Source organism: Plectropomus leopardus, chromosome 10 (genome assembly GCF_008729295.1).
Source record: "Plectropomus leopardus isolate mb chromosome 10, YSFRI_Pleo_2.0, whole genome shotgun sequence".
In the NCBI taxonomy this organism is placed as follows: Eukaryota; Metazoa; Chordata; class Actinopteri; order Perciformes; family Serranidae; genus Plectropomus; species Plectropomus leopardus.
The window spans coordinates 4,414,396-4,433,428 of record NC_056472.1 but is presented as its reverse complement, the minus strand read 5'-3'; the positions used below and the strand labels follow the sequence as shown (position 1 = coordinate 4,433,428).

General features: G+C 37.9%; 1 protein-coding gene across 4 annotated transcripts in view; it reads right to left on the bottom strand.

Annotated features, from left to right (window-relative positions):
- Positions 1-13,698: 13,698 nt before the first annotated feature.
- Positions 13,699-19,033, bottom strand: part of lrrfip1a (leucine rich repeat (in FLII) interacting protein 1a) — a 60,037-nt gene continuing 54,702 nt past the window's right edge. For all 4 annotated transcript variants that reach the window (XM_042494341.1, XM_042494343.1, XM_042494342.1 and 1 more), the window contains 5 exons: positions 17,516-17,565; positions 16,302-16,422; positions 16,123-16,202; positions 15,928-16,032; positions 13,699-14,851 (listed from right to left, as the gene is read on the bottom strand). In XM_042494341.1, the coding sequence (XP_042350275.1) occupies positions 14,744-14,851; positions 15,928-16,032; positions 16,123-16,202; positions 16,302-16,422; positions 17,516-17,565 (464 nt within the window). In that variant the 3' untranslated portion in view covers positions 13,699-14,743. The remainder of the gene's footprint in view (positions 14,852-15,927; positions 16,033-16,122; positions 16,203-16,301; positions 16,423-17,515; positions 17,566-19,033) is intronic.

Genomic DNA, 19,033 nt, shown 5'->3' with positions numbered 1-19,033 from the left:
CAAGCAAAATGCCATTGTCATAACGTCATTACAATGTGCCATAAACCTTTACCTCATAATGATCAGTTTTTGCAATAAAACATATCTATGTCCACTTTAGGTAAAAATTTTACTCATAACCTCATTACATGGCAGGTTATGTAGGAACATAAATTATAACATTTCAAATTTTGTTGATATGGCAAACCAATGTCGAAATTCAAAAACAAAAAACTGATCAATTGTGCCCTCTAGTGGCTTGGTAGGTTACCTGTTCTCAACTTCATAATGTGCAAGTGTTCATTCATAAAGTTGAATACTGACAGTATCTTACAACCATCTCCCACTGACTGATAATAGATAGATAATGGATGAGGCTGTCAACCTGTAATTAAACTGAGCTGCTGAGTCACAAAACTACTTTTTATTTCTTCATAAATCCAAATAATGATTTTCAGAAGATAACAATTCTCATTCCAATTGTTGGTTATAACCACAGATTCTAAATAAAAAAATCAAAACAAAAAGACAGAAAAACTAACAAAAGAGCCCAGAAAAACTTCTAAAGAGATTAAAGGTGAACTTCAAGCTCAAGGAACATCAGTGTCAGATCGCACCATCCGTCGTTGTTTGAGCCAAAGTGGACCTAATGGGAGACAACCAAGGAGGACACCATTGTTGAAAACAAATCATAAAAAAGCCAGACTGGAATTTACCAAACTACATGTTGACAAGCCACAAAGCTTCTGGGAGAATGTCCTGTGGACAGATGAGACAAAAATGGAACTTTTTGCCAAGACACATCAGCTCTATATTCACAGACGCAAAAATGAAGCTTATCAAGAAAAGAACACTGTCCCTACTGTGAAACATGGAGGAGGCTCTGTTATGTTCTGGGGCTGCTTTGCTGCATCTGGCACAAGGTGTCTTGAATCTGTGCAGGGTACAATGAAATCTCAAGACTATCAAGGGATTCTAGAGAGAAATGTGCTGGCCAGTGTCAGAAAGCTTGGTCTCAGTCGCAGGTCAGGACAATGACCCAAAACACACAACACACAGCTAAAAACACCCAAGAATGGCTAAGAGGAAAACATTGGACTATTCTGAAGTGGCCTTCTATGAGCCCTGACCTAAATCCTATTGAGCATCTTTGGAAAGAGCTGAAACATGCCGTCTGGAAAAGGCACCCTTCAAACCTGAGACAACTGGAGCAGTTTGCTCATGAGGAGTGGACCAAAATATCTGCTGAGAGGTGCAGAAGTCTCACTGACAGTTACAGGAATCGTTTGATTGCAGTGATTGCCTCAAAAGGTTGTGCAACAAAATATTAAGTTAAGGGTACCATCATTTTTGTTCAGGCCTGTTTCATGATTTTATTTTTTAAAATAATTCTGTTGAAGCATGGTTGAAAAGCAATGTCTGACTTTCATTGGTTAAATTTCATACAATTTTTATTTATTATTACTTTTGCCAGATTCAAGTTATTTCTGTGACCATTGTGAGTTTTTCTTTCATTAACCGAAGGGTACCAACAATTTTGTCCACGTGTGTACGTTTGCAACTGTGGGACAAAGCCTCAGACAGCATTTCTTTTTCAGCATGTAGTTTGTAGGTGTGCATGCAGCCCCCCTCTGTAAGCCTCGCTGCAGCAAATCACTTTTTGTGTCCAGCCATGCTCACTCAGATGTCAGTTGAGCATTTAACCTGCCAGAAATGTTTTAACTCTTAGCTTCTCAGCAGCTCATCCTTGAACCCCACCAGGCCAGCTGCACCTGATTCTGGGTGTGGTTTTAACCCTGCAGGTGTGTCGAGATAAAGGAAGAAACACAATACAAGTGAATTCAGGCTCTAATTTATTCAGCAGAAAATCTAAAACATGTTTTTCAGCAATCACACCCTCAATAGCTAACTACAGCAGGAAACAGACAGAATAAATGGAATGAAAGTGTTTCTAGCTGCATTACTTGGATGCTGGTTCACATGGAATCAGACAGACGGGAGACAGAAAACAGTTTCTGGATGGCTTGAGAATTACAAATAGTATGGTGACATGGCAGGACGGTGAAACCCAAACATACATGAAGATATGTTGCGATGGTAATGCTGTATTGTTTACAAAATTTGATGTATCCAAAAAATTTTTTGCGTTTATTGTTTTATGTAAAATTTCTAGTAATGCCCAGTAGTTGTCCAGATCACCAATGTTTTCGCATTGTGTGAAGGAGCTACGTTGCTGGTGTTCTCTGCTGGCATCAAAATTTTACAGTCCTGGTTGTCCGCTGACAAATGACATCTGGTCTGCCGTCTCTGACTGAACGCAGCATTAAGTCTAGACATCTTCATTTCCTGTAAGAGAATACAGATGTGAAAAAATGGTCATATTATTGCTGTGGAATGGAGCTTTTAGCGTCGGGGTCCAGCTTCTTCAAAAGTCCTCAGGACAAAGAAAAAGGGACATTGCATTTGTATGAATACATGTGACCCGGCTAATGTAGATCCAAAATGTATTTCTTAAACAGGAATCACATATAAACACACTGGAAGCCGTGAAAAACAAAATACTCTAGCACTCTCCCATAAGAGCAAGTGTCCAACAGTCAAATGACCTACATGCAGGCCAGCTACTGGGAACTACGAACAGAGGGACGAAATTTTCCCACCGTCATCCAAATTTGTGCAAATTGCATTCTTAATTCTTTTTTGCACAGGACTAGAATTATTGTAGTATTATTGTTATTATACCAAGAGCACGAGAAAGGTTTTTTTTAAACTCGCGCACGATTTAGTAATTTGGGTGCATGTTACTAAAACGCACATTTTAGTAAGACGTGCATGCGAAATTCAAATAAATTAAGCGTGCATTTTAACAAGACACGCCCATGATTTAGTCATTTGTGCACGGTAAAGGGAACTGGCTGGGCTATAATCTGTCAAATATGATCACTATGAATGTTTGTTCCACTCTAGGTAATAACAGCACCTCAATCGTCCCACAAAATGACCACTAACCCATCAATGTGCATTTCTCTGTGTAACAGTTTGTGTGAGTGGGTGTAATTGCTGTACCTCAAAGGAGAGCGCTGTCCCATCGCGTTCAGCTGAGGAGAAAGAAAAGTTTGGATTTACTGAAACGTCCAGAAACAATTTACATAAACAGAAGACACGTAACACAAGTTGTTAAAATGTTACTTACACACACTGGTGCTGGTTTCACAATCACTTGTGCATTAATTTTTTTCACTTTGCCACTGAATCGGTCCGCAGAAATAACACTGGAAGCTATTGCAGTGTACAATGCTCCCTGTCCACCAGCATCCCCTGAAAATATCCAATCCAACGTGGAGTTGTTAATACGCTTTGCTGAAGTTCAGTTATGTATTTTACAGTTTCCATTTTATGATTTTATACTGAACAGAATAAGTGAGCAATGTTAATGTTTTTAACAATGCTTACCAGGTGCTGGACCTTGTGCATCACTCACTGTTTGAGTCAGTGTGTTGATCTCATCTACATCTAGATTGTTGAAATTTCTCTGGTTGACCACACTGTTTCCATATGCATATACTGGCTTGGGCGAACCTGTAAATTAATAGCGGAAACATTTATTGCAATTTATAGAACAGTGAACCCTGGTACTCTGATGTGATTTAAGCCAAATGCATTCTGAAGCTCACACTCAGTTTGAATGTTGAAGGGCTGTTGCATCATCTCCCTATTAAATTAAATATAAAGCACTCTCACTCTGTGAATTTTACCAATGATTTTTAAAGTAAAAAATCCTATTCTTTTTTTTAAACGGTGACTTCTGAAGCATGTTGATTTTTTTTCTTTAAAAATGTATGTTGTTTTTTTTTTTCCTTAAATTTTTTTGACATGTCCTCCTAACCCCTGGGCCCACCAAAATTACACAGTTTATCATAACCAGACGCTCAAACAAGCTTATTCATGAAACTATATGTTCGTGGAATTGGCATTTGCAGCTTGGGGAGGAAAATAAAAAATAAAAAAAAAATGGGAAAAAAAGAACTAAGAAAAATGCCACTCCTTTCTCTGATAAATTATATATATATACATACATACATATATATATAGAGCGCCGCACAACTCGCAACTCTAATCTTCTAATGCACAGCTTTGCTTTTATGCCAGCAGATATGAATACATGAATTAATTATTATTTCCACTTATCATAATTTAATCAGACTCACCTGAGACAAATCCAAAGAAAGCCAGGAGGTTTTGGAGGAATGCCATCAACAAGTCCACCTGCAATGAGAAAAGATGGCACAGCTTACTTAAAGGCAGGTAGGTGGCAGGCTTTCACACAGCAGGCTACACTGCACACGCCTTTGGTCCTGATCTGTGAAGTTACAGTGGACAGGAAGACAAACACAAAGACTACATCAAGTTAGACCAAGACGACCTCTGTCATCAACACATGTAATAAATCACGTTGCAGGTTTTGTCGCACTTTAAAAAAAAAAAAAAAAAAAAAAAAAAAATTCCACCATCTTTTCCAGTTAGGCTATTCTTTTAACATTTGACATCTTTTTGTAATTTTTCATTAATTTACATTAGAAGTTCAGCTCAATAGCTCCCAGGTCATGTGACTCAAAATCAGCGTGGGATGATAGTACTCCACTGGCTGCATGAGATACACCTCTTGTTTTTACATTTTAAATCTCCAAATAATTTGTATTAATTTTCTAATATGTAGCATAGGAGCGAATGTCTGTCGAGTATCCAACATAAAACTATCTTCACTGCGGTATTTGCGTTCGCCAAATCCGAACGCGAGGAACAGGTAACGCACAGAGCCCGCATCAATTCAGTGCGACTTACCTGAGTGAAGCCGAGTAAAACTGCAGCAATGACCAAAAGATTGATCAATGGAATGTTTTGCGGATCAACACCGATAAAACCGAAATCCATCAAAGACATTTTGCTTTTCTCGGTAGCTGCGATGCCCCTCTCTTCACTTCTCCTGAGAAGTAACGGTTCTGCTGCGCGTTGCCACTGGAATGAGGCGGAGCTATCCAACCCCAGATCTCAGCCAACTGCCTCCTTAAAAGGAAAACATCTGACACTGACTGTCCAATAACATTTAATAATGAAGTGTGACGTGACAGAAGTCGAGAGTATAGTGTACGAGAAGGTCAAGAAAGTTCTCCGAGCCACTCCACTCTCACTTTGTGTATTTGCCCCATGCATCAATGATTTCAGCCTGTTACACCCACAGACTGTGTATAAAGATTAAAGATCTTTATTTACAGTCTGCATTTACACTGATCTTTGTGTGCATCCATCTTCAAACCAGTTTGATCAGGTTTCAGAGGATTAAGGTGAATCTTTTTTTTTTTTTTAAGTCTCAGATCTTTAAATTAAACCTTTGACATTGACAAATGACACTGAGAACAAAAGTGTTACATTTTAAATGTCTGTTCAATATATATACCCACAGACGATAATTGCACACACCATAGGGCTTGTCTGCACAATCATGTATTTTTTTTATGTTTGAAGGATTAAAGTTTACCCTTTGAAACTTGAGCAAATTAGTTTGATTCATTTAAAAAAAAAAAAAAAAAAAAAACACGAGGAGAGTGCGATCTACCCATCTATCCATCCATCTGCTACCATGAAAAACATGACAAAAGTGTATGGTCAGTGTGCTTGTTGCACCTAATGATGTAATCATTTCATCATTTCCTGAAAATTTTAATAACATCTCAAAATGTTATACAATTTGCGCTTAACTTGACCTGTAGCCTAGTTTAATAAAAATCCTGGCAGATATTGTAATAGCATTTTAAAAAAATGTAACTGTACAAAATGTGTAATACCTCTAGTGTCAAGCTAACCTCCTGTAATTACTAACATTCCATATTTATTTCCTGTTTTGGAAGTATAAACTCTCATTGAAGTTTAGAACAGATGGCATGTGGTTTGTTGTTATAGGTACATGGGAACAGCGTGGTCACCAAGACAAGTTTCACAGCCAATACTGGAGTATTACATTATGTGTAGAAATGTTATTACAACATCAGCCAAGACTTGTAATTACATGGCTAGTGACGTTATTACATTACTGTATTCTTCACAGTTTTTATAGGATAAGGTGCAAATTTTATTACCGTATATTTTTGGGAAAATACTGCATTACTGGGTTCTTAAGTGTACTGAAGCAGTGAATCACATGACATTAAGCAACATTTGAGGCAAAAAAATTAGAAATGTGGTTAGAAAAACGAGACTTTTCAGTCATTTCTTCAGATTCTTGATTTGAAAGAGAACTTGAAGCAAATTACTCTTCTTTAGCGTGGAGTTCATGAATTAGTCAGTGTATAAATGTGGAAACAGAATCAAAGCCACGAGGTGTGAGCATGACATACAGGGCTCTGACTTCACTCTTTTTTCACCCGAGTACCATCCTAAAGTGCAATTTAAACTGTCACGGTGTAAACACTGATCTCGATTAGAAAACATCTGTGTTCTATGATTACAGTGAAATATGTGAAAAGAAATAAGAAAAACCAAACCAGTACCAGCAAGACACACAAAAACCAGTTAAGGTGGACAAATTTGTCCAGCCGTATTTTTCCAGCTCATAGGCAGGACTATTTTTAGTAGTTTTTGACTAAACTGTTGAAGTCATTTCTTTTGCAGAGGATCCATACATGTCTTCCTTTACAACACAGATTTTAATATAAATTGTACTCGTTTTAAAATCAAAACTATTGTCGGTATACGTTTAAAAATATGAACCTTTTGGAAACCTGGATCAGCATCTTGTGCCACGTTGAGATACCTTTCACAAGTGTTTAAACCTTTGAATCCGGAGCAAATATGTTTTCTCTTAAAAACATGGGGGAAATGCCAATGAGCAGCTTGGCAAGAGACGTTCTGTATATTGCAAACAATTTATAGATTTAGAAAATTAATTTTAAAAATCTAGGGAGAAATGTGCAATATCCTGTATCTTTAATTATCTAATTATATATACAAAAATATTTTACACAATTATGATATATTTTATTCTATTTTTTGCTCTTTTTCCTTTAAAAATGAAAAAAACTATTTTTGGGTCATTTCCTCTTAAGTGGCTCATTGTCTCATTCCCCAGTTTTTGCAAGAAATCAAGTCAATTTGCTCAGGTGTCAAAGGGTTAACTGTAGTACAGATACAGATATGAAAAAAAACACACAAACACAGCTTTAAAGGGAAAAAAATATTACATCATGGCTTTTGTGACCTTGGATCATTTTGCATTGACGTTCCTGTATCCTCTTCAGTGTGTGTGTGTGTGTGTGTGTGTGTGTGTGTGTGTGTGTGTGTGTGTGTGTGCGTGCGTGCGTGCGTGCGTGCGTGCTTGCGTGCATGTGTGTGTGTGTGTGTGAGTGAGTGTGAAAATCATGGTGCCTGGTGATTGGTCATTGGAAGAAATCACTGTCTCTGGATTGGTCCAGCAGATAACAGCTGTTTTTTTTTTTTTTTTTTTTAAAAATCTCAGCTATTTGATTTTTTTTTTCCCCTCTCTTCTCCTTTACAACTGTAACAGAGCCAGTCACGGGTGTGTATGTATGTGTGTGTATGTATGTGTGTGTGTGTGTGTGTGTGTGTGTGTGTGTGTGTGTGTGTGCCAGAGAGCTTTTTAAGCTGACAATGTTTGCAGCTCTCCCTTCCTGCCTCCTCCACTCCCAACTAAACCAGCTTAGTGTTAGCGTGTTTTTCCTGTAACTTTGTGATTGATCAGTGCCTTTTTGACTTTTTTTTTGCAGTTAACCTTATGGCTAACTTTGACTCTGTGACTATTGTAAGCACTTGTTAAGCACTGTCAATATTCGAGCACCTTTTTCAGCAGTTCTAGGAGAGTTTATTTTATTAAATTTTCTCCTGTTTGTCAGGTTAGGAGTTTATGTTAGAGACATGTCTTTTGTTTGTCTTTTGTTTTCTTTTAGGTAAGACCAGGGATTGTAGTGTGCTTTGTTATGTTTTGGCTTGCTCACATCCTCTGAATTAATAAACTGCTGTTTTTGTTTTTGATGCTGGCTTTTCTTGAGAGTGGGAAAGCCACATGCATGTTGTGTCCAGGTTCCCCCAAGGCCACAGACAAAACCTGTGCCTCGAAGCAGAATTAGTGTGTTAGCGAGGTATGCTGAGTCTGAAGCTGTGGTTTTCCACCCCATGAAGATGACTCTACTGCATCTAAACCCCTGAAAACTGAAAAACTTGGTTTGATTTATTTTGAAAACGTAGGGAAAAAGGCTATGAGCAACTTCGCTAGAAACGTCCCGAACATATGCTGAGGTAGATGATATGATATGATTAAAAACCATGTGAAAATGTCCAGAAAATTCAAAGGACTTTTTCACTTGGTTTTTGATCATCTCCTGCATTATAACACTGGTTAAATGATTTGTCACATCCCATTAATTAAAAACTACAATAACATAAGATGTAAGCATCAGGACTTTTTACAAAATATGGCAACCACATCAAGATTTTATGGCAAGGAGGGTAGCCTTAGGTACTATTGGTTAAATACTACTGGTTAATTTGTTAAACTATTATTATTATTATTATTATTATTATTACTATTATTATTATTATTATTATTATTATTATTATTATTATTATTATTATTGTTGTTGTTTTCTTGAACTACTCCCACCATGGAGGATGGCTGTGAAGGGTGGAGGAAAGTGGGCAAATGGATATTTTCCTAATTTTTTGTCCATGTCTTCTTAAATTGCTGATTACCTTCTTTCTTTCATGTATTTTTAAAGAAATCAAGCCAATTTCCTTAAATTTTAAGGAGTTAACCTGGTTAGATTGTCATGTCAGCCCCCATCTTATACTGCAGCTTCTTTGAGTAGCATCTCTCTATAATCAACATTAGTATACAGTATGAGAGGAACAGATTCTCAGCTAAAAGAAAACATAAATACACTTTATCTCACTTGTTGATCTGAGATGTTGCATAAATGCCACCAAATGATTCATGCAGTTACAGAAGCGCATCATGTTTTTCTTAAAAAGTAAGTTACAGTCTGTCAGCGATGCAGAAAATCTGCATGAAAATATTGTTTCAGTTTATTTACATGGTCGTTTTTGCTCTCACTTAACTTTTGAATGTACTTGAAGTGTTCTCTGGACATCTGCCCACATTAGTTAAAAAAAGCCCTCTATAAATGTATCCCAGCCATACAGGTAGCATTATACTTTGACACTTCATTATATTATTAATCAAGATGATGTTTACTTGCATATGAAATACAGTACAATTCATTTAAGCCATACAGTAACGTTACCACTGCGGATTATATTTACATGCTTTGTCAGGATTTGCTGAAGTCTGTTTTGCACTGCTGGTATATTACAGGTAATAGAGTAGTCTATTGGTATTTATTACAGATATTATTCAATTAGAAAAAATAATTTCACTTCAATTTCTTCATATGGTGACTTACACAAAATAATAACTAATAACCTGATACTAACTCTGATAATAATAATCATAATCATAATAATAACTAAAAACAAAGCTTACAAAGTGCTATGGCAAAAAAGGCAAAGCAGAAGCAAGAGGGGTTTCTCGCAGAGGCAACATAACTAAAAGAGCCACACAATGATGCTGAACTAAGGCAGACAAAATGTAACAAAGAATTAATGGAGAGAAACAACTAATAAAAGTAAAATAACAGCCCGTACCAAAAAAAGAGTATACACAGTTCAAAGAATAGCAGCGGTAAACACAGAAATAATAGTAGCAAATAAGCGAATGAAACACAATCAAGACAGAACAAAATAACAGATTAAAAGATCATTTAAAAGACAAACCATAGAATTGGATTTCGAGAAGTGATTCAAAAGAAATCACTGATTCTGCCATTATGGAACAGTGTAAGACCTGAATAAAGTTCTTAAGTTTAAACCAGCTGCATTAGGTTTAAAGTGCTGCAGAATGAGCAGCTGTCACGTCAGAAATAACAGATTGATAAAAATAATTCGGCCATATTGACTTTTGCATCCACACATTTAGTAATTTTCAGCCTCTGTTCCTCTCTTGCCTTATCTGAAGCATAAGTGTAGCTCTTTACTTTGATACTTGAGGAGTCTTTCAGGTGGAAGTTGGCGGCAAAAAACGCACACATAATCTGAGGCACAAAGCCTGATTTACCAGAGACAGCTGATAACAACCTTCACGGTATCTGTTATCTCTGAGCGAGGCTGCAGGGTTTGTCCAGCCAGCTCAGACACAGAGCCCGGCTCTGTTGACCTTGCTTCATGGTTCAGCACTCAGGTATGATGTTTGTCTTTTGTTGAATCACTCTTTTGTCGGGGAGGTTTATGGTCGAACAAGCAAACTTTTATATGTTGTTTAGGCACGGCTCAGTGCTGACGTTTGAAACAAAATGCTAACCTCTGGTAAGTGGAGCTGGCCTTTCTTGGGAGTTGGGAGTCACATGTTAGTTTCCCCCAGATTGCTAACACAGTAGACAAAGGTTTTTGTACTTACAGAATGTGGGGGTGTGTGGACCAGCCGTAAAAAGCAACTTGTAGAAGAGACAAAAACTTGTTTGGCAGCCATCTCAGTGTGAAGCCAGACTGGGCAAGTAGGCGAACTACATAAAGAATGAGAGGAGGATCAGTGTGGCATATTTCTCTTCACAAATCATCAGCATCACCTCCATGTGTAGATGCCGAAGCTGAGCCGGCAACAAAGTCATTTACAAAAGATACCAAATATGAGTCATACATGATAAGGGCAATGACAAGTGAGCTCTGGATTACATGTGATCAGTGTGTTCAGTTTACAGGCAACAGCTCTGGTGGCTGCAGTCAACCTGACTCCAGGCGGGTTTCAATTACAGATTTGCACAAAAACTGATTGCGTTTCTGTTGAGTGATGTGATGCGACTTCTCTCTCGATAACAGTCCAAGAAGCACGGCAATGGATGTTCAAAACATTAGTAGGTTTATTTCTATTGCAGCCACCACATTAGCCGTCATTATCTCCAATAGAAGGCGACGCAGGTGTGTTATGGAGAGATAATATAAAGACGAACCCCTTTATACATGTGAGCGGCCTCGTATGAGGGATTTCTGGGAGGTGATAGTCACCACCTGACCTCATGTGAGTGTAAAAATTCTTTTGTGATAAATGGGAGTTGTTGTTGTTTTGTTTTAAATCGATTTGTTTCCATTATTTTATATTCACAATTTCAATTTGCAAAATTTGAGGGTTAATGGAAACCCGCCTGGTGACACACTCCCTCGAAGCTTGTTACATCTGTGGCACTGTGTTTCGTACAACACAGATTTTAATATACATTGTACTTGTTTTCAAATCAAAACTATTGCAGGCATACATTTAAAAATATGAACCTTTTGGAAACCTGGATCAGCATCTTGTGCCACGTTCAGATACCTTTCACAAGTGTTTAAACCTTTGAATCCGGAGCACGAATCGCAACATAGTATTTTGCTATCAATATAATGGACAGACGAACCCTGAACAGGATAAGCGGATGTGGCTCATGAATGAATGATTAAAGCTTCTCTTGAGAGGAGGCAGACAAAGGTTTCATTTTTTCAGTGGAAACATTCCAGAGGAGTTTTTCCATGACAGACAGGAGAGTCCAACACAGCTTTAAAGGAAAAAAAATATTACATCATGGCTTTTGTGACCCTGGATCATTTTGCAATGATGTTCCTGTATTCTGCCTTCAGTGTGTGTGTGTGTGTGTGTGTGTGTGTGTGTGTGTGTGTGTGTGCGTGCGTGTGTGCGTGCGTGCGTGCGTGCGAGCGAGCGAGCGAGTGTGAAAATCGTGGTGCCTGGTGATTGGTCATTCTCAGCTATTTGAATTTTTTTCCCCTCCCTTCTCCTTTAAAACTGTAACAGAGCCAGTCACAGCTGTGTGTATGTGTGTGTGTGTGTGTGTTTTTTCTGTCAGACTGCCATGTATCAGCAGGCAAGCCATTCAGCAATATTAGTGTGTTTTGACTTGGTAACTTCATCAGTTGGAGAGCTATTTAGCCAGTTTGAATCTGTGACTTGAGGTCTGTAACTCTGCTGTCTTGAAATATTCTGTTATCCTTTTTTTGTCGCTGTAAATAAAGAACACTGTAAAACAGTTAAGCAGGAATAAGAAGCCCTTTTTGTTTGGTGTGGCCATGTTTCTCTTTGGATATTTCAGGGGCTCTGAGGGCTGTGTGTTATGACCCCTGGGGACATCTTGATTTCTCTGTGTGTTCTTTGCCTGTGTTTTTTCTCGTGCCCTCTGCGTGTGTGTGTGTGTGTGTGCCAGTTTGGATGTTGCCATTTCTGGGTGATGTTGAGCTGCAGCTGGAGCGCTGCCATTGGCTGTTCTGAAGGGTCTGGCTGCTGCAGGATTGGCTTAGAGGGTTTTTTGAGCTAAAGATGCCCGCACTCCCAACTTAACCAGCTTAGACTTCCTCTAAATACATTATGCTACATTTGTACCAAATTTGGTGCTTCTATTACAAAATAAACAAAAGGTTAGCTATGCCGCCCCACTTACGCCCCTCCTACGTTATTATACTGGTTTAATGATTTGTTAAGCTACAAACCCTCCCTCAAAACGTTACATGTGTGACGCTGCGTTGTGATCAAACTGCACATTATAGAGCGGCCTGTCATTGTTACCATCCAAAGGCACACCTGTGTGGCAGCGACGCTGTTTAAACAGCATCTTATGTCACATTACGATAATCTTTGAAAGTTTTTAAAGGTGCTCAATAACACTAGCCTGATCAGAGCATCTGGATGACATAAGCTGTCTGTATCAGTCTGAACTTCCTGCATGGACTTAACTAATACCCCGTCACCGGAGCAAAGATAGCTTTTTTATTCCAAACAGTGTTGAGCTCATGTCATCAGAATTGTCTTATCAGGCTATATTAACATTGATTTTAACAAACTTTGAGAGAAATATACCAGTGTGCAAAAGTCTTAGATCCTTAATCCTTTGAGCAAATTGGCTTGATTCTTTTGTTCCAAAAACACGGGAAGGCAATGAGCAACAAATCAAGGAATGACCCAGAAAAAAAAAGTTTTAATTAAAACAAAGTTGAAAATTAGTACAAACTAAAAAACAAATTAATAACTTGGAAAATGTAAGTAACATAAGTTCAAACATGTAATTATGATCATTATAAATATAGATTTTCCATAGTTTTTTTTCTCTATTTTTCCCTAGCTTGAAAAAAAACTTTTTCAAAATCTACTAATATCTTACAATATGTGGAACATTTCTTACAACGTTGCTTAATGGCTTTCCCCCCCGTGTTTTTGAAAGAAATCACACCGGTTTGCTCAGGGTTCAAAGCTTTAAATACTCAAAGCACCTGAAAGCAGCAGGGAAGGTGATGTCACTCTAGGTATCAAAGGGTTAACCTGTGAAAAAACTGGAGCAAAAACAAGCGTTGCATTTAAATTTTCATTCAATGTAGATTCGCTGACCAATTAAGTAACGAGAAACAACTTCAGATGTCGACAAAATCTCATTTCAAGGGCTACTCACATGCTTGTTCCAAAACTTTCCAAGTACTGTCCCAAAGGTCAAGAGGGTCAAGCCGAGCCTCCAGCGTGGCCCTGCTGAAGGAAACAGCCAAAACATTTGCGTAATAAAGCATGGTACAACATTTTAAGAACATTTATACTCCAGGACTAAAATGCACATGTGCAGATGCCAATATGGTTTGAACTTTTATTGCACAAAGATTACAGTTCTTTATGTTTCCTTACAAACATCTGAAAGCTTTGTAAACAGTGAAGCAGCGTCTCCCCAGTGTCTTCACTATCTCCTGCTAACACTGCTGAGTCCCAGTCGTCACATTTCTTCTGTAAGTCTCAGCATTTCAGGGTGCGTGCACAAGAGCCAACCAGTGACTGACTACATGAAGCAGGAAGGAGCTCGGAGATGCGGCTGCGTCTTCGTTACACGCTGTGAGTCCAACCGCTCAACATTCAATAACCTGCATCAAGCTGCTGGCTACATAAAGGAGCTACAAGTGAAAGCTTTTTGACTGTGATGATTATATTGTGCCGGGGGAGCTCCTTAAAAAACTGAGCAATCCTGTTTGTCTGCAAACTGTCTTGTCTCGAACACGCCAAAACATTTACGGCTTTAAAAACAATTTGGCTTTGGATGCAAAGGAGAAAAAAAATACACTTAATTCTGCTCTTTCAGTCACGACACACACAAAGCACTCATGTCTTCTCCGCAGTAAGGGTTAACAGTCTTAGGCCATGGACACTGTGCTGGTCACTGCACAATCATGTGTCTTTTCTTGAGTCTTTTTGCCCTCCACGTGAGCAAGACAAGTCTTTGTTACGAGAGGCAGCAGGAAGATGAGGGTGCAGCTTTTTGTCTCTTGCTTCTCTGGACATTACAGTGCTGCTCCGTCTAGTGACTCTTCGTGTGGCCTGTTTCCTTTTCTGGCAGAGCAATGCAACTAAAAGTCACGAGGTGCACAAACATTCACGTCCCAAATTCATGTGCTTCCTGGGTGTGTGCACAACGCTGTCATCAAACATAAGAAATAGACAAAGAAATGGCACATTGCTTGTTGGTGTTCTCTATTCTGTGAACATGATAACTAAGAGTCTTGATTTCTGATTTTTTTTTCTTTTTCTTTTTTTCTTGAGGTTGCTATCAGGCAGATGACAGAGGGCAGGGATGGCTCTTTTCTGATGAGCCAGTTTTGGGCAAAAAAGGATGGAGTTGACGGGGTGTTCCTATGGAGTCTGAGCCATGCCACGACTGGACTTCATCTTCTCCAGTCTTTTAGAGAGGTGGCTGTTGTTTGACTCGAGTTCATCGATCTTGTCCAGCGCTGTTCGCAACTACGGAGTCAAATGAGGAGAGAGAATACACAGCAGTTATAACAGAGCTGTAAAAAGCGCTCACTTGTATTAAAGGGTGGGCGACATGTTGAATATATTTGAAATAAATAAAGTGGAGGGTTGTTGGTTTGCTGCAAGCTCTCTGCGAATAAATCCTCACGTTTAAAGGCACCACAGTAACAGTTTAACTTCCTGCTAACATCCAACTGAAGCCTCAAGACTTCCAGCCCATGACTGACTGGATGCTTCAAAATAAAAGCACTGTTGATTCTGCTTTGATTTATTTTATTATACCAATACTTTATTGAACTTTATCATTACAAAATTCTATTTAGTGTTATTATCACAGTACTATAACTTTAGTTTGACAATAGTTACTTCATTTAACTTTATTAGAACAGTGCTTTATTTTTCTTTATTACAACAAAAATGTATATCACTTCATAATAACAGTACTTTATTTACCTTTATTATACAACAGAAGCTACTTTACTTAACTTTGTTTTACATTTCACTTCATCATAAAAGTACTTTTTTATCTATATTGTAAAATTACTTTAGAAAACTAATTATGACAGTAATTTGTTAATCTTAATCATAACAGATTTTATTATATGAAAGTAGCTACTTTATCAAAATACAATAAGTTTGTTATTAAAATTAATTACAACGAAAAACGAAACACTTTATTTAACTTTATTACAATTTTTTTTTTCATATTTAGTATAACAACACCTTATTTAACTTTATAATGCCAGTGTTTTATATGATTTCATTTAACTTTATTATAACCCTATGTTATTTAACCCTATTATATCAGTACTGTAACTTTATTAACTTTTTTAACAGTAATTTTTGAAATGCATTACAAAAATAACTTATAGAACTTTATAACAGTGATTGATTTAACAGTATTATATGACAGCAGCTACTTTATTTAAGTTCAGAGAATTCAAAATATCAAGATATTTACTGTATCGCCATACAGCCTAAAAATATCGCTTTAAACATTTTTTTTTAGCCATATTGTCCAGCCCTACTGGTAAGCAGTACAGCAGAAGAAAACAACACTCTACTTCTCTCTGTAGTTTCCGTTTCTCTGCCTTTAGCTCATCCTCCACTTTCTCTGCGTTCTCTGCAGCAGATTTGTAGCGTGTCACCTGGCCTTCAAGTCTGGTCACCTGAAAAACCCCCAAAAGAAAACAGACTTCTGAGGTGATAACATTCATGTTTTTAGGTCTGCTATGAATTCATACTTATTCTTTTCTTACATTCTGTTCCAAAGCGGTGACTTCTTGCTCTGCCTTCACTAGTTTGAACTTAAAGTCACTTATTTGCCTGTTGGAATCTCCTGGAAAGATTGAACAAAAGCAAATATTTTTGAGTTGTGGGAGACAGTACGACAGCAGACTGTAACTACTCGTCTGTTTTCGAGCAGATGTTAACCTACTCTGCAGCTCTAGTATGTTTGGGTCATTGCCGTTTTCAACAATTTCTCCGTCTGGGCTTGAATTGTTCTCAGTGCCGTTCCTCTGTGTCTTCTCCTCCAGCTGGGCCTTTAGTTTCTTTACCTGTAAATGGTGCCAGAACAAATCAGCTGATGAATGACACACTCAGCTAAGAATGCATTTCCCAATCCTATTTTCGTATTTTCCTCCATACTGTTTTCCACTGCCCCTTTGCTCCTTGGAAGAGAGTCACAAAAGGTAGTTGTTGAAATCGTCCCCTAAGGGCACAACTGCTCAAGACTGACTGGTCAACAGTGTTGTCATTAATGCCACACCCAGGCATAAAAATTACACCACTCTGATTCAACTACACTGCAGTCTGTCTATTAAAAGTAAAACTTCCTCTTGGTGTATGAAAACTCTTTTTGACTTTTTTTTCTGGATTTAAATTTTTCACAGACAGACTACCTTTTATTCAGGAGCAATTGCTCAGCTCTGCACTCACTGACCTTGAACTCGAGACTTTATAACTTGTTTTCAGTTTGACAAGCCTTCCTTGGTGATGCGCAATTTTATGAAGTATTTCAAACTGGTTTTTGTTAGTGACTTGCTTTTTGTGTCGTTTTATGTTGTATTGTCTGTCTAATGTCTTCTCTGTATCACTTTATGTCATGTGCTATTGTGTGTATTATTTATATTATTTTTTTTCCTTCTCTTCTTGTTCAACTTTATATTATCACATCACTGTGCTGTGGATTTGTTCTGACATAATGAAGGACTGCAGATGTGAATTAGCTCTAAAGTATTTATGTTTTAAACTGTGCATGGTCCCTTTTAAATTTAAATAAATATAAAATAAAAACAATAATACAACAGTTTGAAACAAAAAAAGATACATAACACATACACATCTACCTATATTCACACATTCTACTTGTACAGATATCAAATACCATACAAATAAATCAAAATATTTCCCTACAATTTTACAAATTCTGTTCAGGTAAGGCCTTCATTTATGCTGGTTAGTATTCACTAATCTCTATATACCAAACACTGGCATATGAATGCAGATGAACTAAAAGAAATGCTTAATCATAGTCACACGCATAGTCTTTTCACACAAACTGTCTGTATGCAACTAAAGTCTACTCAAATATGATTGGTCAATATTACTCCAACCATAAACCATTACTGTGTGTGATCATGGACTCACCTGCTCTATCATTTTCTCACGCTCATCCACCAGTTTCCTCAGGCGAATCTCTGGAAGATAAAACGCATGTTTGTGAGGACATTTGACATTAGAGTCTTGGTGAAAAAAATCATAATAACAAGAACATCACGCATCACAAAACCATAATACAACATCAGTTCAGACAACCATGATCATAGCTGCTATGGTCCATCTTTAAAACAAACAAAAAGTTAACATACCAGGGATGGGAGGAGCCAAGGAGATGGTGGGAGGGGGCTGGGTCAGGGTGGGAGGCTGATGCATGCAACAGTGCAGGCATCCATAGGGGGGTGATGGAGTGGAGTGTGAGGGGGGGTAGTTAGCATGCACAAACTGTGGAGGAGATGGTCAGTGCAAGAGCACACAGCTGGCAGGGCCACATTCACTCTACATGACCACATTTGAAAACAATGAGAGTAACTTTTCTTGCTGATAGCTGACACACTGCTTTTTCAAAGAATTTCTTAACAAAAATGTATTTAGATGGACATTTAAAATTGGTAACAGCAGGGTATTTATTGGGATTTCAGTGTGGAAGCACCACATTCATCTTTTCCAATTAGTGCAACAAAATGCAAATATACATTTATTTTACACATTACATTCTTGTAGATGGAAATGGCTTTGTTGAATGGAGTAGTTATTTTGCAGTGGGGTTGTATGAGGCACTTATCCATAGTCAATGTATTACCCACAATAGATGTCAGCTGGAAGGCCCCCAGTTTGGAGATGCAGGCTGAAGTATTGACACAGACGCTAAGCAATCTATGGCTATGGACGAGGGCAGCAGCAAAACCATATTTTATCAGTGCCATATATATATATATATATATTATATATATATATATATACATACACTTAATATTTTCACGGCTGGACCTTGCTTCAGACAGCAATTTCTGATGGCAAAATCACAGAACACAGGAGCTGCTGATCTACCGCTGCCTCCATCAGTTATTTTCTTTGTTTTATTGTGTGACTTTGGTGTTTAAAAGGGTTGTTCAGATTCACCAAAAGTCACACAATAACACAAACCACCTGATCAAAGCAGTGGTAGACCAGCAGCTCCTGTGTTCAAAGAGCTAAAATGTTGTTTTTGTCTGGTGGCCATAAACAGGGAACTTTCCCCATCAGAGAGGTTTGTCTGACAGAAAGAGAAAGCAGTGAAAATACTGTCATTATAGCATACTCATAAACTGATAAAGACTTTTTTAAGTGAGACTTTAAGGTGTTAAAATACATTTTGTAGCTGTCTACATCCACAGAATACACTGCTTCTGTGTCAGTACGGCTGCTGCTTCTCTTAACTGGGGGTGTGCCAACAGAAATCTATACTGTATGTAAAACACTGATTATGGATAGGTAGCCCATACAACCCCACTTCAAGAAATCCAAACTATCTATTTAAATCAAACAACAGTTTTGTAAATCCCTGAGAACAGAACAGGGTCTCCAAGCACTTTTTTCATGTTAATCATCAACATTACAGCTAGAACA